Source organism: Mchenga conophoros, linkage group LG5 (genome assembly GCF_057382185.1).
Source record: "Mchenga conophoros isolate Kocher_MC1m ecotype Shallow Benthic linkage group LG5, M_conophoros_male_GT1.1, whole genome shotgun sequence".
Classification (NCBI taxonomy): Eukaryota; Metazoa; Chordata; class Actinopteri; order Cichliformes; family Cichlidae; genus Mchenga; species Mchenga conophoros.
The window spans coordinates 1,471,023-1,494,678 of NC_140530.1; the positions used below are offsets into that span (position 1 = coordinate 1,471,023).

General features: G+C 43.3%; 1 protein-coding gene across 25 annotated transcripts in view; it reads right to left on the reverse strand.

The window, feature by feature from the left end:
• Window positions 1–23,656, reverse strand: part of nfasca (neurofascin homolog (chicken) a) — a 165,538-nt gene that overhangs the window by 61,622 nt on the left and 80,260 nt on the right. For 21 of the 25 annotated variants that reach the window (XR_014892382.1, XR_014892385.1, XR_014892386.1 and 18 more), the window contains exons 4-10: window positions 21,622–21,783; window positions 19,064–19,081; window positions 17,975–18,080; window positions 9,837–10,033; window positions 9,505–9,627; window positions 7,179–7,349; window positions 3,817–3,864 (exon numbers count right to left, since the gene is read on the reverse strand). Coding sequence is in view for 20 of the 25 variants with exons in the window: in XM_085272790.1 (XP_085128916.1) it covers window positions 3,817–3,864; window positions 7,179–7,349; window positions 9,505–9,627; window positions 9,837–10,033; window positions 17,975–18,080; window positions 19,064–19,081; window positions 21,622–21,715 (757 nt within the window). In the remaining 5 variants the exon portion in view is untranslated. The remainder of the gene's footprint in view (window positions 1–3,816; window positions 3,865–7,178; window positions 7,350–9,504; window positions 9,628–9,836; window positions 10,034–17,974; window positions 18,081–19,063; window positions 19,082–21,621; window positions 21,784–23,656) is intronic. The other 4 variants (XM_085272788.1, XM_085272801.1, XM_085272784.1 and 1 more) reach the window with 3 other exon arrangements.

A 23,656-nucleotide genomic window follows, 5' to 3' on the forward strand; every position in this document is an offset into this window, starting at 1 on the left:
CCTGGTGCCTGATCTCTGCCCCTAAGCTGCCTATACAGTCTCACCAAATCAGAACACGAGCCAATGGAAAAACACACCCACCATTCATTAGCTGCTGACATCATCCCACCCTCGTCCTATTTCCTGGGAGCTGGATTTCTTGCATTAACTTTAGAGGTTTGAATTGTTAAAAACAAACAACCTTTACATCTGTTATCTTCTCCCTTTTAACTTCTTCTGCAAAGAGCCACAATCTTTGCGAAACATCTACGATCCCATTGCGACGAGTGGAAGACTACCTTCTATACTCACCTGGGGCATCTACCCTGTCCCACCACGTGGACTTACCAATGCTCTGGTTGTCTTCCAGGCGTTGGTAAATAATGTGCTTTGGGACTTCCTTAATTGCTTCATCTTTGTCTACTTGGATGATATTCTCATGTTTTCAAACCACTATAGTCATGTTTACTACAAGTATTACTTCCTCCAAACCATCAACGTGTCTTTTAGACCCCATTCCTACAAAACTGCTCAAAGAAGTCCTGCCATTAATTAATTCTTCGATCTTAAATATGATCAACCTATCTCTAATGATCGGCTATGTACCACAGGCCTTCAAGCTGGCTGTAGTTAAACCTTTACTCAAAAAGCATCTCTAGACCCAGCAGTCTTAGCTAATTATAGGCCAATCTCCAACCTTCCTTTCATATCAAACATCCTTGAAAGAGTAGTTGTCAAACAGCTAACAGATCATCTGCAGAGGTTTATTTGAAGAGTTTCAGTCAGGTTTCAGAGCTCATCACAGCACAGAAACAGCTTTAGTGAAGGTTACAAATGATCTTCTTATGGCCTCTGACAGTGGACTCATCTCTGTGCTTGTCCTGCTAGACCTCAGTGCAGCGTTCGATACTGTCGACCATAATATCCTATTAGAGCGATTAGAACATGCTGTAGGTATTACAGGTACTGTGCTGCAGTGGTTTGTATCATATCTATCTAATAGACTCCAGTTTGTGCATGTAAATGGAGAGTCCTCTTCACACACTGAGGTTAATTATGGAGTTCCACAGGGTTCAGTGCTAGGACCAATTCTGTTTACATTATACATGCTTCCCTTAGGCAGTATCATTAGAAGACATAGCATACATTTACACTGCTATGCAGATGACACCCAGCTCTATCTGTCCATGAAGCCAGATAACACACACCAATGAGTTAAACTGCAGGAATGTCTTAAAGACATAAAGACCTGGATGGCCGCTAACTTTCTGCTTCTTAATTCAGTGTGTGAATGTGTGTGTGAATGTGTGGATGATTGTGTATAGTGTAAAGCGCTTTGGGGTCCTTAGGACCAAGTAAAGCGCTTTACAAATACAGACCATTTACCATTTAATTCAGATCAAACTGAGGTTATTGTACTGGGGCGATCGTGGCTCAAGAGTTGTCTTGTAATCGGAAGGTTGCCGGTTCGAGCCCTGGCTCGGACAGTCTCGGTCGTTGTGTCCATGGGCAAGACACTTCACCTACCGCCTACTGGTGTTGGCCAGAGGGGCCGATGGCACAATATGGCAGCCTCGCCTCTGTCAGTCTGCCCCAGGGCAGCTGTGGCTACAACTGTAGCTGCCTCCACCAGTGTGTGAGAGTGAATGAATAGTGGAATTGTAAAGTGCTTTGAGGGGTCCCGAAAAGCGCTATATAAATGCAATCCATTATTATTACTCGGCTCTGAAAAGCTTAGAAATATGGTCTCTAAGCAGATTCTTACTCTGGATGGCATTACCTTGGCCTCCAGTAACGCTGTGAGGAACCTTGGAGTCATTTTTGACCAGGACATGTCCTTCAATGCTCATATTAAACAAATATGTAAGACTGCTTTCTTCCATTTGTGCAACATCTCTAAAGTTAGAAATATCCTGTCTCAGAGTGACGCTGAAAAACTAGTTCATGCATTTATTACTTCCAGGCTGGACGACTGTAATTCATTATTATCAGGAAGTCCAAAAAACTCACTGAAAAGCCTTCAGCTGATCCAAAATGCTGCAGCAAGAGTCCTGACAGGGACTAGAAAGAGAGAGCATATTTCTCCTGTTTTGGCTTCCCTTCATTGGCTTCCTGTTAAATCCAGAATTGAATTCAAAATCCTGCTCCTCACATACAAGGTCTTAAATAATCAGGCCCCATCTTATCTTAATGACCTTGTAGTACCATATCACCCTATTAGAGCGCTCCGCTCTCGCTCTGCAGGCCTACTTGTTGTTCCTAGAGTATTTAAAAGTAGAATGGGAGGCAGAGCCTTCAGTTTTCAGGCCCCTCTTCTGTGGAACCAGCTTCCAGTTTGGATTCAGGAGACAGACACTATCTCTACTTTCAAGATTAGGCTTCAAACTTTCCTTTTTGCTAAAGCATATAGTTAGGGCTGGACCAGGTGACCCTGAATCCTCCCTTAGTTATGCTGCAATAGATGTAGGCTGCCGGGGGATTCCCATGATGCATTGAGTTTTTCCTTTCCAGTCACCTTTCTCACTCACTATGTGTTAACAGACCTCTCTGCATTGAATCATATCTGTTATTAACCTCTGTCTCTCTTCCACAGCATGTCTTTATCCTGTCTTCCTTCTCTCACCCCAACCAATCACAGACAGAGTCAAAGGGCCAAACCGGGAGCTGTGTGGTACCGAACAGTCGGCCCACCTGAAGCTCACAACTAATGGAACTCAAAGATCTCCACAGCCACACGTCTTTCTCAAAGCATTCCTCAGTTACGAGCTCCAATGTTCCCATCTCAGGAGTGTGAGTTTTCAGTCTATTGGTCATTACCTTCATTGATGTTTCTGGTTAAGGAGAGCATCCCATGTACCATTACTAAGAACACACTGCCACCATATTCCAGCACCTATCTAATCTCCAGGTGAGAAAGTCTTTCAAAAGTGATTAATTACAAACTTAGTTTAAAAACTGTCTCTTGTTTACATTAGTGGATTTGAAACTGAGGCAATCAGCAACCTGTCCATCTAAAGCCACCCAAACACTGGGCTGCCACTGGCCAATCAAAGCACTCCATTCTCAAATTTCAGACAGTCATTGTCAAGTACTGAAGAAATGAATACATTGTTAACCAGGTTCAATGTGCAGCAGTGTATTTTACAAGCAGCTTCCCCCTCCACATCACTAAATATATGCATCATATCTATTTTTGACTAAATGAGTGGCAAACTGCAAGGAACACAGGAGGTGGGCACAAAGTCAGACACAGGAATGTGATGGAAGATCTGTTCACTGAGCCTCTATTGCCACCTTCTATTTCTATAGTACATACTACTGAAATGTTAGAAGCATTGTCATGTTCAAGCTGCTACGCATTGTGCTCTATACTGCCACATCAGGGTTTGGCCTTCCTCTCAGTCATACAACCCTCTGTGTTTCTGATCCATGTGGGTCCTCGTAGTCACCAAAGTCTTTAAGCTTCATATTACTCTTACAGTCAATACACTGACTACAACAAACAACTAAAATCTAGCTTAAAATCTATATCCTAGATTTTGGCATTCGGCACTATGGGATAATAGGTGTTATTTGCTTTAGCTATAGGTAGTTAGGTTGTAGCTTGTTATTGTCTTTACATCATTATTAAAATAGTTAAAAAACAGCCAACATTAAGAGAAACACAATAAAGCAACCCAAACGTATCATTCAGTATGAAACTAACCCACTTCTACACATGTAAAGAGCAGTTAGGAGGTTAGACTGAGCTTCAGTGAGTCAGAAGGTTAGCACCACGTTACACCCTTAGGAGGTGAACAGGAAACCGAGCTGTCCTTATAGGAAGAGGAAACTCACCACCGTGGGGCTCAGAGGCATTGTAAGATGTGTCATTGTATGGCTCCTCTAGAAACAAGAGGCACACACAGTGGCACATCAATCTGCATAAAAACACTCACACAACCTGACAACAATGTTCAATGTAACAATGTTCAGTGTAACAATGTTCAGTGTAACAATGTTCAGTGTAACAATGTTCAGTGTAACAATGTTCAAACAAACTGTTGGAAGAACGATCCAACATTTCACAATCAGGGCCCTGTTTCAGGAAGCCGGTTTAGTGGAAAAACTGAGTAAGTATACCCTGAGTTAACGAAAACTCTGGGTTTTCGGTTTCACAAAGCGAGTTCAGCTGAAGCCTGAGTGAGTCACTATGACGACACACTCCGTGAAGCTAACCTGCCCCCTAGCAGGTTTACTACAACTAACCCTGACTGTCCCCGCCTCTTTGTCGGAAACCTGACTGTAGGAAGTGTCAGACATGGCGTGTCCCTTCCTTGAAGAGCCAGTAGATCGTGAAGCCCAAATTCTCCGCAGAGCTCCCCGCCGGGAGAGAGTGATCAGAGCGCGTTTGGACATTTTATCATTTCCTGATGATTTTCTGTGCGAACGTTACCGTTTCTCAGCACAATCTATAATTTATGTGAATAACATCCTCAGGCCATATATTACGCATGTGACACATCGCGGACATGCTCTCAGTTCTGTACATATTATCTGTATTGCACTTCGGTTTTTTGCAAACGGGAGCTTTCTGTATAATATTGGTGACGCTGAGCACGTTTCCAAGGCTACCGTCTGTCGGGCAGTCAGGAATGTTACAGTTGCACTGAAACGTCTCCTGTACTGGTTTGTGGTGTTCCCCGGTCATAGACCCACAAGATTTATCAAAGAGGGGTGCCACAAAATTGCAGGTATCAGGATGAACAAAACTTAATTTATGATGTGGTGATACTTGGACTACTACTTAAATTGTACATTTATTTTCACGGTTCCCAGGTGTACAGATGGCACTCACATTCCAATCATTGCTCCTTCAGTAAATGAAGGAGACTATGTGAACAGGAAGTCTTTCCACAGCATTAATGTGCAGGTACATAGTTCCCTGTAGCATGTCAAACTAACAAATTATTTCATTATAGTAATGGATGCTAATTTGTGTTCTCTGCACTGTGAAGATCATATGTGATGCTGCCAACATTATCACAAATGTGGAAGCCAAGTGGCCAGGCTCTGTCCATGACTCACAAATATTCCGTGAATGTACACTGAGCACAAAATTTGGACATGGTGAGTTGAGAATACTGTAAAATATATAAAGACCAATTGCTTCAGGGACATTTGAACTGAAGTGTACCCTTCTGTCTTAGGAGAGTTCACTGGCTACTTGCTTGGTGATAGGGGGTATCCATGTTTACCCTATTTGCTTACCCCTTACCCTGACCCTGAACCGGGCCCACAGCAGCGATATAATCTGGCTAATTGCAGGACAAGAGCCAGAATTGAAATGACTATCGGAATGCTTAAGGCCCAGTTCCAGTGCCTGCAAAGACTCAGGGTCACCCCAGAAAGGGCATGTGACATTATTGTGGCATGTGTGATTCTTCACAACATTGCCACAATTAGAGGAGAACACTGTCCTTCTGAACCAAACATCAGCAGTGATCCAAACCATGAACATCCTGACCCTCCCACGGACATACAAGATGGAAGCGCAGTCAGAGACACCATATGTCACAATCATTTCCTTTGACCCATCACCTCAACATGTTGAAAGAAGAATAAACAGATTTTTTGTTCAACTGGCTTTATTGGTCGCCTGTATTTCCTGTACACAAAGTATTGTGTACAGATGTAAACCTCATAAAGTATCTCTGTTGCTTCCTCCTCTGTAACAGCTGTCAATGTTTCTTCATTATTTTCCTGTAGTAAAGAAATAGACAACATTGCTGTTCTACTGTAAACTCATATAATCTGTGGAGTATTACTCACAACTGCATGTTGGTCTGGCTCAACAGGAGGCTGCACCAGATGCAGTACACCACCACCATCAACTGATAGAATATGAGGTTTATACAGGTCACTTATAACTTACAAGGGACCAAATGGCAATTAACAAACATACCAATCACCTTACACTTCATTGTCATTATGCTCTCAAAGACAACCAAGACTGAGGCAAGGCAAAATCAGTAGGAAAATTACTTCACTACAAACAAATTCATTATGGTAAAGAGTTTATCAAATGAATGAGTAGCACTGCAAAGGTGACTGTGAAGAAAGGATGTATGCACATCATGTATTATTTTGAATTTACCCCCTATGTAGGCACTTGTGTCTTGCGGGGTTATTGACTCAGAGGATGTCCCCGCAGAGATGCCTTCGGCCACAGGGCGCCCACTGTTTTGGCTGAGGGCCAACTGCTCAGCCTCTGTGAGTGGTGGTGGAGGAGGACCCCCACCTGTTTTTCGGGCCTCCGCTTTTTTTCTGTTGGCTATAACGGGTCACATTTGAGCATACAGAGTAAGCAAATATGTACTTGTAATGTGCTCAGATAATTTCAATAAGTGCTTACAGAAAGAAAATTAATGTAGCCTCTAACTGCAATCGATTTACATGGGACAAACAGACCAAGCACTATGGCTCATAATACAATTACACCTTACCTGTTTGGACTATATTTTTATATTTCATTTTTACTTGCTGCCAGGAACGTTTGGGGCCTGTTGGGTTGCACCTGCGCTCACATCACGTCACAAAATAAAATGTATAAAATAACAAATAAAATAACATATGATAAAATAACGTGTTAAATGGGTGGAAATCCCTCGATCAATGTTTAAATTAACACTCACGCATTGACTCTGTCGGCTTTGTTTTGCCATGCATGCTTTTGCAGCTGAGGCTGTGTTACTTTTTTCCGCGGAATTTGCATGTTATCGGCATATGCTGCCATCAGAATTTCGGCCTCAAGCGCTGTAAAATACATTGACCGCGCCTTCTTTCCCTCCGTCTCCATGGTGACTCGCTTACTCTGTGCTCCGCTTATCAGGGCTTTATGTATCCTCGTCCGCGCGCTTCACTTGGGGTTAAAGCAACTCTGCGTTGACTGAACTAATTGTTATCAGCCTTTCTGAAACCGAATATTCCGAGTTGGACAGTTCGGGGTTACTCAACCCTGAGTATCGTTTTTCACTCTGAGTTTTCTAAACCGGCTTCCTGAAATAGGGCCCTGGTCTTTCAGAGGCAGCATTAGGAAATCATCACAAAGGTTATGGTTTCGTGCATGACATGTTTGTGTGTGTGTGTGTGTGTGTGTGTAAGTGTTTGTGTGTGTGTGTGTGTGTGTGTGTGTGTGTGTGTGTGTGTTGCATACTTACTGGTCTGAACTTTGAGTTTGTATGGGTTCTTCTCCTGGATGGTGTGTGTGAACAGAAAGCGAGCTTTACAGCTGTAGTCTGTGTTTGCATCTTGGGCCAAAACATTGGAGAAGTAGAGGTCTCCATTAAGACCCATGGACACTCGTTTATCCTGAGGGATTGGACTCATATCTCAAGGTCACAAGAACAGACAGAAATGAAGAATAAGAGAGAAGGAATGAAACCACATCGATAAGTTTAGGATTTCATATATCAGCTGCAAGTTCAATAATGTTCAATGCTAGATTGGATCTGGGCAGCTCAGCGTGTACCTGAAAAGATGTAAAACAGGTTTTTGGCTCTAAAGTGGTCCTTCCAGGTCATTAAACAGACATGTCTTTATTTTTAAATCTGGTTGAGTCAAAGTGCCTTCCTTCCATTTTTTAATACCTATGCAAGATTTCCTCTTGCAGTGAAAGAATGCAAAAAGGGGCCATGTCATCTGAGCAGCTGGGACTAAAATACAGACCACTTCTATATTTGCCACAAGTATGTCTATGTTTGATCTAGAGTTTGACGACATTTCTCAACTAGACTGAGTGCAACAGATGGTTATCCAACGTTTTGATGTCGTTTAAACTTCCAATTCAGTTAAAACACAATGATGTCACTCCTTAAAAGCGTCCTGACGTGTGACAAAGTTATCTTTCCAACAATTTTTTGTTAGGTCCAATATTTGCACCCAATATTTTCGTTGTTGCATGGACTCTGCTTGGTATTATATGCTTTGTTGTGTCATTCATATATAGCTGCTTGAAGTATTACCATGACACATAAGTGATCTCTGGAAAAGCCAAAATGTCAACCTACAAACACAGAAGTAACAATCTCTTCAGGGCTACTGGAGACAGTTTGCTGCTTCTATTTTCACATATAACTCAAATCAACATCAGCTCAAGCAAAACTGGTATGGCCCAGATCTGCCCCACACAATGTGCTTACACATGGCCCACATAGTGCAAACAATGACGGCCCTTTGGTGGCCCAGATCTGGTTTGCCAGAGGTGGCCCACACACGAGCCAGCACATGGCTCGTGTTGCAGACACACTGCTGGTCCTGTGCTGGCCCAGAACAGTTTCAACTCTGGGCCCAGATGTCAGCCTAATGTGTACCTTAATCAAGCCGTGTAATAACAACATGTGCCAGAACATAATAGTGCAAAAGTAACATGACGAAACTCTGTTCAGACTGATTGTTACATAGCACTTTTCTACTCTCCTGGATTACTCAAAGCACTCTATACAACATACCACATTCACACCCTTTCCATAAACTGAGTGCTTCCTAACTACATTTATACACTTTTATGCAAACTGGAGGAACCAGGGATCAAACCACTAACCTTTCGATCACTAGATGACCTGCTCTACCGCCTGAGCTACAGCCACCCGGTGGTAAACATGAGTAAACCCTCACTAGGTTTTGGATAAAGTGTACACTCACAAACAGTCAGAAGTGCCAGCTTGATGCTGGATCCAGGCCAGAGCTGTTTTCTGTGAGCCTGGGCCACATACACCAAACCACAATTGGGCCAGACCTGCCTGCTATGTGGGATGCTGATGTGTTATTCTACAGTCACTACAGACAATCCTCCAGTACACCCACACAGATGTCAAGGCGAAGCATCCCCCATTGTAAGTGTGCGATGGGTGACATAACCCATCTGACTGTTAACACAGAGCCCCAGGACCAATCAGCAGCTGGGCCAGCAATCCTAATGATGCATCGGTGTGTCTGCTCTGGCTTCCTGTTGTTTGTTTATGACTGTGTTTGTGTCACAAGCTTTATGGTGAACAGGTCAGTTCAGGTTAACAGCCATTTACAGCAATGTCAGTTTCCAAGCAGGACAAATGTCCAGTCTATATTTCAGTTTCAGTTTTACATAGAGAATTATAGACTGGACTGAATAAAAATTGGTATTGTTCAACTAAATAGCTTCTTGCCTCTGGCTGTAAAACAGCTAATGGCTGAACATGAGGCCTGCTCTGTCAGCTAACAGTGGCATGAACTTGTGCAGAGAAGCCTAAGCCTAAGGACCAGAGCAGCACGAGGCGCCGGGAATCAGAAAAAACACAGGAGTCCTAAATAAAATGCACCTCATACATCAAGCTAGCTGTGCTGAAGAACTTTAACAAAGCAATCAGGTTATCCCTAAGAATGAATGACTGATAGGTGAAGCCAGTCTGGGTTCAGATTCCTACAAGTGTCTCTCTAACAGCGAGGAAACAGATACCACATGCTACAAAAAAGAAGAGGGTTTAGTGATTGGGGGAGTTTGAAACTCACTGCTGTCCATCCAGAAGGTGAACGGAGGAGGCAGACCTGGTGGGGGGTTGCAAGGTAGAACCAGTGCGGAGCCTTCAGTCACAGATACTGGCTCCAGCACCTCCTTAGGCCACAGAGGAGCCTCTGGAGGATTGGGGGAAATATGAACAACAGGATTCAGCTACTAGTTGAAAATATAAGAAATACAATTAGCACTGAGCTGTTGGTGCAGATAGATATCTGTCACCATCCATGAATCCACTTATTACTCCAAAGTTTCAAGGGGTGTGTTCTGCATATCACAAATGAATGAATGACATGTAAACAGCAATTAGTGTGTTCTGTGATCTTACTGGAGACCCGGAGCAGGATTTTGTTGGACAGAGACACTCCAAAGTCATTGGTGGCAAAACACTGGTATTCTCCCTCGTAGTCCTCTGGCCGACCTCCGCTGCGGAAGCCAATCTCCAGGGTTCCCGAGCGTTTTCGCATCGTCACCCTGGGATCTTTCCCAATATTGAAAAACTTCCCATTTCTTCGCCATGAAAACCTAAGATTTAGTTGAAGAAATCAAAGAATTATATCTCTTATAACCTTGTTTTCCAAGAGCAGACATTATCTATGTGTAACCACACTGAGGCAGGAAACACCGGGCAAAATATAACCACAAATAAACAGCAGCTCTCATAGCTGGACTGGCCATCGGGCATACCGGGCATTTGCCCGGTGGGCCGCTGGAGATTTTTTGTTTTTATGGGCCGATGGATTTTTTTTTTTTTTTTTAGGATATGATAAGATAGAACTTTATTAATCCCTCGGGTGGGTTCCTCTGGGAAATTCGATTTCCAAAAAAGCACAGCACCGACAGAAGTTACAGAGTTATACACACACACATATATATAAATACAGAGACAATATAAATAAAATATACGAAGGGGATAAATATAATAAATAGGAATAAAAATAAAAATACAAGTGAATTGCACATTTCAAGTATTGAGTCTATTGCACTGTTGACTATTTACAAAAGTATTGCACAAAAGGTATTGCACAGTGAGGTGAAGAGGCACTACAGCTTAGTTGTTCCCCCCTCCTTTGTCCTCCTGTCTCCCCTCCCTCTCCCCTCCAGAGAGGAGTTAAACAGTCTGATGGCGTGTGGGACAAAGGAGTTTTTAAGTCTGTTAGTTCTTGTCTTTGGGAGAAGCAACCTGTCACTGAACAGACTCTTCTGATTGTTTATGGCCGTGTGCAGAGGATGCCTGGCATTGTCCATAATGTCCATCAGTTTCTTTAATGTCCTTTTCTCTGCCACTGTCACCAGAGTGTCCAGCTTCATGCCGACCACAGAGCTAGCCCTCCTGATCAGTTTCTCCAGCCTGGATGAGTCCTTCTTTGCTGTGCTGCTCCCCCAGCACACCACAGCATAGAAAAGTACTCCAGCAACCACCGACTGGTAAAACATCCTCAGGAGTAAGGGTATATATAATGAAAGGTGTTGGATTGGCCAATTGGTCATGATCGACTCTGGGCTGGACCAATTACAGCCGAGGAGGCCGGATGCACCCTCCCCCTTGTTTAGCAATCATGTGATTTTCGCGCATTGCATGCCGGGAACTCGTGGCAAAACAATCCAAGTACCGCATCAAATGCAAGCATTTGCAGCACCGCAAAACGTTCATTCTCCGGTTCCAATACCTTCTTGTTTTTTCTTTGCCGCACAAAAAAGGAATGTACAAAACAAAAGGAGAACAATGCCGGTCCATACAAAGACAGACTCCACGAAAAGACAAAGAAAAGATACGAGGAAAAAATCAAAGGAGTGAAAGGGTCAGACCCTTATGAGCACACAGAGTGGACAAAAGACGTCAGCGTGCTGCCCAACTTTCACCACGCTCATATTTATAATCATACGCTTCTTGGAGTGAGTGCATACACTCATGAAGTTTAGTAACTTCAGGTCACTGCAACAAGCCCAGGTACAGTTTACCGACGGATGGGTGCAGGACCTTGAAATGCACCGTGTAGAAAGTAAAGACCATCGTACGTATCATAAGTTTACCAGTCTCACAAATCGTCTTCATAAATACACATTCGTTAACCGTTTATTAATAGGACCTTTGAGCTCAACGGTAATTAATTAGTAGTGGAAATAATCTCTGGTAGCATAACAGAAATGTAGCAGTGACAATAATATTGTATGCTGTAATCGTACTGGACAATTAGTGATACAAAAAACCTGTTTTATCCTGTGAATAAAAGTATATGTTTTTGTCAATGTACCATAATAACAGAAGCGAAACGCAATATTGTGTCAGGACAATTTACTATTTATGCACAATAAATAAAGGAGCATAGCGCGACAATTTCTGTTCAGCACCAGACTTGCTTGTAACCTATATCACTAATTATGTTAAGAAAAATGACGTATTAACTACAACAGCAGACTGACCTTTGTGGAAATGCTTGGAGCAGACTAACCTGTGAGCTGGAGTGTTCTGGGACGTTATATTTGGTATATCCAGACCATCTGTTGGCTCTTTGTTACTTCGGAAACATGGCTTAAAAAATTTCTCTTCAACGACGTAATCCGATAAAAAAAAAACGATCTCTTTACCCGTCGGCTTCCCGTGGCTGTCATGCGACCGGCTATTGAAGTTAATAATACAACAGCTTCTTGCCATTTTTGTGTTTCTTTTTATCGCTGTGTAACTGATTTCAATTGAAAGCCTGCGTGAGCTAGTACCTCTTGCCACGAGTTCCCAGAATCCTTTGTGGTTTTACCCCTGAATGACGTCACGTTTTCAATCTTTATCCTGGTGGGCCGGTCTCTAGTCAAAATGCCCGGGCCGATTTTTTGTCCCAGTCCAGCCTTGGCAGCTCTCCAAATAATAAAAGGAAAAAAATCTAACTCAAATTAGATTTTTTGTTTGTTTTACATTATTTATACGTTTTTCTCTGAAAGTGTCTGATTGTTTAGACGTATGTTTTGCTTTTTCATTTGAGCTGAAACTTCAGTGGAGACGACATGATGATGATGATGATGATGAGCCTGTATTTGTCACACGCACATGTTCACATGCTTCATGTCGATGCTAAATGTTGCACTTTGCTTCACGTTGCTTAGAACGTCCACATTTTGACTTTTACTCAGTATTTTCTCCTTTTTGTCCACTCAGGACTGCACTGTACAATTTCTTTACCCAATGTTGTCGTATAACAGCTTGTGTGTGTATACATTTTGTTTGTTTTTAACTACCTCTGTCTAGTCTATTTTGTAGTGTGTTTGTAAAAAAGCACAATTTCACCACACCATTGCAAGCTAAGGCTGTTTATATTAAACACATCAGACACCAAGGACACACTAACACTGTGATAATGATCTTTTCATTGTTTAACAAGCAGAAATGCCAAAGTTCTCTGCTTGTTACCAGGTGACATAAGGTACTGCTGATCAATGCACTCGACTAACTGTTCAGAAGAAACCAATACGTGACATGTACACTGGGACCACCTGTATAAAAGCCGACGTTTGGCAGTTTTCTGGTATGCTAAAAAGGAAAGACCACAGAAATAATCTTAGTGATGCAACTGGTGCTGCCCAACATGGACACAACACGATTTCCAGAACAAATAAAAGTCCCTCATTCAACAGTGAGAGTGATCGTGCACAAATGGAAATCAAGCCTCCCAGGATATACATACCAACCAAGGTCACCCTGAGGTCACACAACGCTCAGAGAAACTGCAAGAACTCCAGAGGCTACATCTTAGTACGTTCAAAGGTACAGTACAGTTTGATAAAGACTAACCAAGCATGGCTTCTTTGGAAAATCTACCAGGAGAAAGCATCTTTATCCATTGGAACATGTGGTTCTATTTCATTCTGTTTTAGTATCGTCTAAGGACCTGATTCAGTCCTAATAAACAAAACCCTACAATTAAAAGAAGATGTATTTTTCACATGACTGTATATTACTCAACTGTTATATGATGGCAGTACAAATATCCACCACACAGTCTGCACGTGCGTTTAGTAATACTTTAATCCGTGTGGTTGGTTAGTGAGGAAGTCAGCTCCAGTTTTAGTGAGGCGTGGGGATTTACAAGTAAAGCTTCCTGTTGTTTTTCAGCAAGTAACAGCTGTGCTCGGCCTGTTTGTGGTGCAACACAGAGCACCGAACCAGGAGAGAGTGTGTGTGTGTTATGTAGTTAGAGACTGATTGCAAGTAAGTGAACAATCCTTTTTGGTGAATGATCCATGTCCACCATGTGCATTACTGAAGCAGAGGAGACACAGCATGTGCACATGGCGTAGTGGCTCTGAGTGGCTGTTTGTGAGGTTGTGTACTTATCTGTGTGAACACAAAAATCTTCCTGTCTCCAGTGAAACAATGAACCACTGCTCTGAGCTGCCCATACACCCAGTGATGTAAGCAGTGGTGTCTGTGTTTGTGTTTAGGCCTGGTCTGAGTTTGACTTACAGAGGTGTGACTTGGTGTTAGCTATTCCTTTAAGCCTCATCCCCGTGTGTGAGGCATCAAATGCTCCAGAGCAACAGCGGGACAGAGAAAGGTACAAACACTGTAAACCAATGTGACAGCTCATTTGTGTATGAGCCTCGGTGCTGAGCAGAGCTGAATTGTAAACAGATTAATCTAAAACCATGGATGGCTTTATTGATCCAAACGTCTGTATCTTGTGGTTCCCATAATTTACTCCAATGCTCTCTTCTGGCTTTTCCTTGACCCAAACCTTTTAAGATCTCACATCTCTGAGGCTCTTTCAACCCCTGTTGTGGAGACGGCCCAGCAGCAGCTGCACTTTTTCAAGGGTTTAAGGAGGAATCAGTCGGTGCTGGTGAACTTTTACCGTTCTACAGTTGTTCTACACATGCCATTACTGTGTTGTATGCCGGCTGAGACTATAAGCCCTTGATGTCTCCTCTGACCGACCTCGTCACCTGGAAGGGTAGGAACCTGAGAAGGTTCCTCATCTGTGGTTCCCTCATCACAGACTTCACTAGGTCTCAGGTGGTGCAGTCCGGTACTCGGCCTGTAGATGGCCTTTGAGTAGGGAGGATTGCCATAGTCTGCCAATGGACTGTGTATGTTTTTAACTCTCTGAGCCTAGGAAAGGTTGAGGTCTTGTACAAGCCTTTGGGTGGTGCTTGGAGCCTCTCCACTCCCTTGTCAGCCTCATCAGCTGCAGTATAAATAAACCAGCTCTGCAGCCCAGTCTCTGCTAGATTATTATACTCACCTCTACAACCTGCCTGCTTACCCTTCAACAGCGTCTTCCCTCGTGGGGAAATCCGTTTTGAAATCCTCTGCAAAAAATCACCTGGACTAACTTATGTCTGTCCCCTTGACCCTGCTTCTCTAGACCTGTGCAGTTCCCAGACTTCCGTTTCCTCCCTGTTGCAACATACAAAGTGCACATGTGTCCATATAAAAGCCTTTTGTCCATAACTATTCCCTGTGGGCCTTTGATGTTGCTCCTGAGTCACTGCTTCAGCTGGCCACCATCAGCTGGACCAGAGAATAAACAGTATTAAAGTAGCAGGAGTAAAAAAGTAGAATGCTTACATAGAATATTGTTCTTGTTCTATGACAGTAAAGACGGTAATTTGTAAGTTTGCTCACTGATACAGAAATGAACAAGCTCTAATTTTTATGGTAGTGCAATTTTAATGGAGAGAGACAGAATATCAACCAAAAATCCAGAAAAAGCACATTACATAAAGGTTATATATTGAAGTGGATGTCACTGAGTGAAACAAGTATTGATCCCCTACAAACCAGCCAGAATTCTGGTTCCCACAGACTGGCTCAGTGGCACAGAGACTGTAATCAGTCAATCCATTACAAAAACTCCTCGTCCAATCTCATTATACACTGAACAAAAATATAAACGCAACACCTTTGTTACTGCTCCCATTCCCCATGGGATGGACGTAGAGACCTAAAATTCATTCCAGATACACAATATAACCATCCCTCCCAAACAGTGGTCACAAATCAGTCCAAATGTGTGGTAGTGGGCACATCTGCTATATTGAGATAATCCATCCCACCTCACAGGTGTGCCACATCAGGATGCTGATCTGACATCATGAGTAGTGCACAGGTGTACCTCAGACTGCCCACAACAAAAGGCCACCCTGGAATGTGCAGTTTTTTGCGCTATTGGGGGTCTGGGGACCCAGAACCGGTCAGTATCTGGTGTGACCACCATTTGCCTCATGCAGTGCAACACATCGTCGCATGGAGTCTATCAGATTGTCAATTGTGGCCTGTGGAATGTTGGTCCACTCCACTTCAATGGCTGTGCGAGGTTGTTGGATATTCGTGGGAACTGGTACACGCTGTCGTATACGCCGGTCAAGCACATCCCGAACATGCTCAATGGGTGACATGTCCGGTGAGTATGCTGGCCATGCAAGAACTGGGACATTCTCAGCTGCCATCTGCCCTGAACAATGTGAACCATGATTCATCCGTGAAGCGCACACCTCTCCAACGTGCCAGACGCCATCGAATGTGAGCATTTGCCCACACAAGTCTGTTACGGCGACGAGCTGGAGTCAGGTCAAGACCCCGATGAGGACGACGGGCATGCAGTTGAGCGTCCCTGAGACGGTTTCTGACAGTTTGTGCAGAAATTGTTTGGTTGTGCAAACCAATTGTTCCAGCAGCTGTCTGGGTGGCTGGTCTCAGACGATCTTGGAGGTGAACCTGCTGGATGTGGAGGTCCTGGGCTGGTGTGGTTACACGAGGTCTGCGGTTGTGAGGCCGGTTGGATGTGCTGCCATATTCTCTGAAACGCCTGTGGAGACGGCTCATGGTTGAGAAATGAACATTCAATGCACGGGCGACAGATCTGGTTGACATTCCTGCTGTCAGCATGCCAATTGCACGCTCCCTCATTGCTTGTGGCATCTGTGGCATTTTGCTGTGAGACAAAACTGCACATTCCAGGGTGGCCTTTTGTTGTGGGCAGTCTGAGGTACACCTGTGCACTACTCATGATGTCAGATCAGCATCCTGATGTGGCACACCTGTGAGGTGGGATGGGTTATCTCAATATAGCAGATGTGCCCACTACCACACATTTGGACTGATTTGTGACCACTGTTTGGGAGGGATGGTTATATTGTGTATCTGGAATGAATTTTAGGTCTCTACGTCCATCCCATGGGGAATGGGAGCAAAAACAAAAGTGTTGCGTTTATATTTTTGTTCAGTGTATGTATAAAGCACACCTGTCCACAGGAGCATTTTCTTCCATTCCAACCTCTCCATCACCATGGGCAAGGACGAAGAGCTGTCAAAGCATGTCACAAGACTGTAGACCCACATAAGACTGGAATGGACAAGACCATCAGCAAGAAGCTCGGTGACATGGTGGCAGCTTTTGGTGCAATGATTCACAAATGGAATTTATTTGTCATGGTCCTGAGTCTGAGGACTCAGTGTTTTGTGTTTCTTTATGCTTTTGTTCATTCCGAGTGTGTATTCTGTTGTGATTTTGCCATTTGTTAGGTTTCTGTTCTTTGCCTGCCTGCTCCCACTTCTGTGTTCCCTCTGTCTGTCCATGGTGTTATTGTGTCTGCTCATGAGTCTGCCTGTCAAGTTCAGTGTCCTGTCTGGTTCACTGTGTCTGTTAGTTTCCTGTTTTATTCTGAAAGTTCATGTCTCATGTCAGTGTGTTCAGTTTTACCTCTCCCCTGTCTCGTTAGCCTAATTGCTCCCAGCTGTGTCTCCCTCCTGTGGCCCATTCCCTGATTACTCCCCGTGTATTTAAGCCCTGTGTTTTCATGTGCTCTCTGTCGCGTCGTCTGTTTAGGTCCATGTCCGGCTGCATTATTCTGTTACCTGGTATTCATTCTGCGTCTCTCTGCGTGCATTTTGCTCCTCCTCCCGTGAGTGTCTGGTTTAAGTTTTGTTCTTTAGTTTTCCCAGTTTAGGTTTGTTTACTCCCCGCTCTGCTCTTCCTGTTTTGTCACCTTCTCACCGCTGTAAATAAACACTCACTCGCACCCCAGCCAGTGCCTGCATTTTGGATCCTTTTTTCAATACACCACACGACTGCCCCCAGCCGTGACAATATTGTATAATTCATGGTAAATGGCGGCCTAGCCAGTCTCCAGAGCTCAAAGCTATAGAAAGTCTACGGCCCAGTCAAGATCCATCAAGCAAAGTGGAACAGCGTGGCTGGACGTCGACACGGCCGGGAGGTGAATGCCTACAAAGCTGTGGCGACACTCAACAATGTTGCACCACAGCAACAGGAAGATGTGCCAAAATCCTTCCATAATGGTGTGAGAAACTGATTACATGGAAGTTATATACAAAACCTCAATGTTTTTCACACAGTACATCTGCATTTTGGCTTAATGTGTACAAACAAGTAACTCCACTGTGTCATTCGTTGTTCTTTATGGATGCTTTGTTTTTACCATGACTCATGTTGGGAGTGTGTGTGAGCTTACGTTGGCACTGGGTTGCCCTTGGCCTCACACTCAATGATGATGTTATCTCTGGGGTCCACAATGTAGTTCTTTACTGACTGTTTCATGATAGTTGGGGGCTGCTTCACTGGGAGAGAGAAACAAGACAGTAGCTTTAGTAGAGGTTCACCACCTAATCACATCCACTGGAAGAAAACACAGCATTATATTTGTAAAGAGCCATCATGGTATGGCATTTGATGCTTTCTATGAATGTTTAAGATGTTGAACACTTTCTATTATTACTGTGCTTTAGTAATAATGCAAACAGACAAACAGTCACTTGTAGCAGGCCCATAAATCAGCGTCTGATGAAAACTCTAGTACATTTACACTAGACTGTTGAGTTTAGTATGGGAATGTTATGTGAGGGGGGGCTCCACAAGGACGACCTGGGACTAGATAGAGCATTGTTTATCAGAAACTGTTCAATAAATTCCATTTTTCTAAGTTTGAGAGATATTTGCTGAGATGGAAATAAAAGAAAGTTGAGATGTCCTTGATTGATTTGTGCTTGGCTCACTTTTTCACATGCTGCATCACAAATGTGCATGCCCTACAAAGTCAGGTCATCAGCAGAATGTTTCCCAATTTTACTTTTAACGAAGTCAATGACACGTCAGAAAGACCCAGACTGTCATATAGAAGCACATGCAAACAGTGCAGCCTCCTAATATGGCCTCTATTCAGAGGATGTTGCAGGAGTGACATTGAAGGCTCTTATGTTTTTACTGCACGTGCTCACTTTGGCTTACTAAGTGCATACTTTTGCTTTCACTTGCGACTGCTTGGTCAGGTTTAGACTGTGTATGAGGTTAAAATATGTTTATTGTACTCTTGACTTTAAACTTTGCACTTGACAATGATGATGATCCCCCAGTGCATTCAAATCTGGTCTTAAGTGAGGATTCATGACGGTGTTGATGGAGTCACAGCGCTGCTTTATTATTACAGTTTGGACCTTTTTTAAAGAATGCCACTGGCTTTGTTAAAACAACCATATATGACCCTCTGAGTGAAGGACAACACTCTGTACTGAACGTGGGGACAAAAACATGTTAGAACACTTACAGTCTTGCTGGATCTTTGCTGTTAGTCCAAAGTAACGCCAAGGAGAAACAGAATAAGATGCACAAGTTGTGATTGTTAATCATATTAGAGACAAATACACATTAATATTGTACTATGTTACAGCTGTTATCATACACAGCTCAGTGGTTCCCAACTGGCCCACTAAGCTCATTTTAAGTGGGTCAACAACAATATTTAACAGTGGTAAAAATTCATGAAGTACTCCATGTAGGTGTGACTGTCTACAACCAGCTCTGCCAAGTGTCACTGTAGCTTTGCTATGTTGAGCTAACCCAGCAAGCACGAGCAGAGCCAATCATTTCAAGGAACGATCATGTGGGTACATTCATCTGTAGCATGGAAGCAGGTGTTCTCAGTAAAGGGCCCTCAGGTAGCAGACAGGGTTAGATCATGTTGAGAAAGGACTGCTTTGGTTTCCTGCAGACAAGCCGTCTCCATATAAAGCTTTGGAGTCAGGTCCACATGCCAAGTACAACGTTATCAAATAAGTGCACCAAAATTGCACCAAAAATCATCTACTTTCACCAAAAGGTGGAAGCTCGAGGAAGTGTTAATAGGAGGCTCCATTTGAAGTTGCTGATTTCTTTTTTTATATACACATTTCAAGACTTATAGATCAGATCTATACATATCTTCACAGACCCTATTTTTATCTTGAAAGTACTTTTTTCTCTTTTTAGATCTCACAAGTGCATTACTGGATATACAGGGAGTGCAGAATTATTAGGCAAGTTGTATTTTTGAGGAATAATGTTATTATTGAACAACAACCATGTTCTCAATGAACCCAAAAAACTCATTAATATCAAAGCTGAATGTTTGTGGAAGTAGTTTTTAGTTTGTTTTTAGTTTGAGCTATTTTAGGGGGATATCTGTGTGTGCAGGTGACTATTACTGTGCATAATTATTAGGCAACTTAACAAAAAACAAATATATACCCATTTCAATTATTTATTTTTACCAGTGAAACCAATATAACATCTCCACATTCACAAATATACATTTCTGACATTCAAAAACAAAACAAAAACAAATCAGCGACCAATATAGCCACCTTTCTTTGCAAGGACACTCAAAAGCCTGCCATCCATGGATTCTGTCAGTGTTTTGATCTGTTCACCATCAACATTGCGTGCAGCAGCAACCACAGCCTCCCAGACACTGTTCAGAGAGGTGTACTGTTTCCCCTCCTTGTAAATCTCACATTTGATGATGGACCACAGGTTCTCAATGGGGTTCAGATCAGGTGAACAAGGAGGCCATGTCATTAGTTTTTCTTCTTTTATACCCTTTCTTGCAGCCACGCTGTGGAGTACTTGGACGCGTGTGATGGAGCATTGTCCTGCATGAAAATCATGTTTTTCTTGAAGGATGCAGACTTCTTCCTGTACCACTGCTTGAAGAAGGTGTCTTCCAGAAACTGGCAGTAGGACTGGGAGTTGAGCTTGACTCCATCCTCAACCCGAAAAGGCCCCACAAGCTCATCTTTGATGATACCAGCCCAAACCAGTACTCCACCTCCACCTTGCTGGCGTCTGAGTGGGACTGGAGCTCTCTGCCCTTTACCAATCCAGCCACGGGCCCATCCATCTGGCCCATCAAGACTCACTCTCATTTCATCAGTCCATAAAACCTTAGAAAAACCAGTCTTGAGATATTTCTTGGCCCAGTCTTGACGTTTCAGCTTGTGTGTCTTGTTCAGTGGTGGTCGTCTTTCAGCCTTTCTTACCTTGGCCATGTCTCTGAGTATTGCACACCTTGTGCTTTTGGGCACTCCAGTGATGTTGCAGCTCTGAAATATGGCCAAACTGGTGGCAAGTGGCATCTTGGCAGCTGCACGCTTGACTTTTCTCAGTTCACGGGCAGTTATTTTGCACCTTGGTTTTTCCACACGCTTCTTGCGACCCTGTTGACTATTTTGAATGAAACGCTTGATTGTTCGATGATCACGCTTCAGAAGCTTTGCAATTTTGAGACTGCTGCATCCCTCTGCAAGATATCTCACTATTTTTGACTTTTCTGAGCCTGTCAAGTCCTTCTTTTGACCCATTTTGCCAAAGGAAAGGACGTTACCTAATAATTATGCACACCTGATATAGGGTGTTGATGTCATTAGACCACACCCCTTCTCATTACAGAGATGCACATCACCTAATATGCTTAATTGGTAGTAGGCTTTCGAGCCTATACAGCTTGGAGTAAGACAACATGCATGAAGAGGATGATGTGGACAAAATACTCATTTGCCTAATAATTCCCTGTAGTGGTTTACACATTTGCATAACAGGCCAAAGACCTCCAGTTCAGTCCCAAGATGATGCACAGATGCTTTTCAGGTTGCATCTGGCATAAAAACATCAAACCTGCAGGGTGACTCTTTACAAAGGGAGCAGCTTTACTTTTGTCCAGTCACAGCAAGAGATGTGAACCCACTGTCCAGCAGAACTGATGTGTTTTCATGGCCAGTAGAGAACCACTGTTATAGCTTGCATGTGTAAGTATGTACTATATTAATTCCACCCATTTGGGTGACTTACGGTCTTCTGGGACTTCAATGGGTGCTGCTTCCTGCCACAGTAGCAGCAGTAATGACATGAAAGTCAGGGCTGCATGCTTGTCCTGCCACAACATCTCTGTCCCTCCAAATGGCTGAGTTTGCCCCTCAAAGTTGGCCAGACTCTGTCCTGACAGCCGATAACCTGCGAGCGGGCAGACAGAGAGAGACGCATTAGATGAAGACAGTAGACTGACAGTGTATGTACAACAGACACGTGTGTGTGTGTGTGTGTGTGTGTGTGTGTGTGTGTGTGTGTGTGTGTGTGTGTGCGTGTGTGTGTCTGTGCATGTGTGTGTGTGCGTGTGTGTGTGTGTGTGTCTCTGTGTGTGTGTCTGTGTGCATGTGTGTCTGTGTGCATGTGTGTGCATGCGTGCGTGTGCGTGTGTGTGTCTGTGTGCGTGTGTGTGTGTGGTGTGGGGGTGGGGGCTGAGTGTGTAGCTGCATAGACCCATTCTGGCATGCAGAGCTGTTTGTTGGCCTGGCCTACATTCACAGCTGAGTCCCTGTGTGCGTCCCTGTGTGCGTCCCTGTGTGCGTCCCTGTGTGAGTCCCTGTGTGAGTCCCTGTGTGAGTCCCTGTGTGCGTCCCTAGAGAGTGCAGCCCAGAAACAAACCCAAGCATGAGCGCTGGGCTCAGTCTTATCACAGGTGTTGGTTCACAAAACAGAATGTGGAGGAGTTTAGAAAAGTGTTCAGACATAATAATGAGGAAAAGGATCATCTGAACATTATCTTATTACCAACTTTATTTTGTGCTTTAAGGGTTGTTTTGGATTTAAGATCATTGGACTGGCGAATTATTCCTCTTGTCTTAATATTGTAGAGGAATCGTTAAAGCACTGTGGTTTGCAGGTCTTATATGTGATAAACAGCATTTAGCATTTAACACACTAAACACTGTATGCAAGACCGTTGGTACCAGGAGCTTTCGATTTATCACTTTAAAATATGATTTTAATGAAAAGGTTATAGAGGAAAAGGGTTTGTCAAGAGAGTTCATGAAGATCATGGAAGAATCTGCAACAATGGAAAATGGACACTACTGACTGAAGTTACCTTTTAAAAAGGATAACATAAAGATGCCAAACAATTTCTTCATAGTGAAACAAAGATTGCAAAGTCTAAAACAAAAACTTCTCAACAATGAACAGTTGCATAAATAATATAAAAGCTTCATGGACGAGATGATAAGTAACGGATATGCAGAGCAAACGGCTTACAAAAATGGAAACAAGTGGTACATTTCTCATCGTCCCAGGAAGGATCTATAAGAATTGCATTTGACTGTGGGACATCATTAAACAAGCAGCTCTCACAAGCTCATTGATGGGGTTTTGCTTAGATTTCGACAGGATCCAGTCGCATTTATGGGTGACATAAAGACAATAAAGGACATAACTGAGTTTCGCGTTCATCTGTTCGGTGAAGTATCTTCCCCGAGCTGTGCCAGTTTCGCTTTGAGAAAAACAGCTGAGGACAATCAAACTGAATTCCTAGACAAGGTATGTGAAGCAGTAAAAGAGAACTTCTATGTGGACGACTGTTTGAAGAGCGGGGCCTCCACCTCAGATGCTGTTGATTTGGTCAAAGATCTTTCAGCACTTTGTCAAAGGGGAGGATTTACACTGACCAAGTGGGTCAGTAACAATTGCACGCTGTTGCAAAGAAAATAATTAAATCTTGATAGAGACAAACTTCCTGTAGAAAGAGCTCTGGGCGTGCAGTGTGTGTGGAAACTGATAAATTCAACAATAAAATGGATGTTTGGGGATAACTGTGGCTCAGGTGGTAGAGCAGATCAGCTACTGATTGGAAGGTTGGTGGTTCAATCCTTGGCTTCCCCAGTCTGCATGTCAAATATCCTTGGACAAGATATTAACCCCAAGTTGCCCTCTGATGCGTTCATTGGAGTATGAATGTGTGTGAATGCAGATTAGTTTGCACTTGTGTTTAGAAGTGCTTGTATGAATGGGTGAATGTGGCATGTTGTATAGAGCGCTATGAGTACTCCGAGAG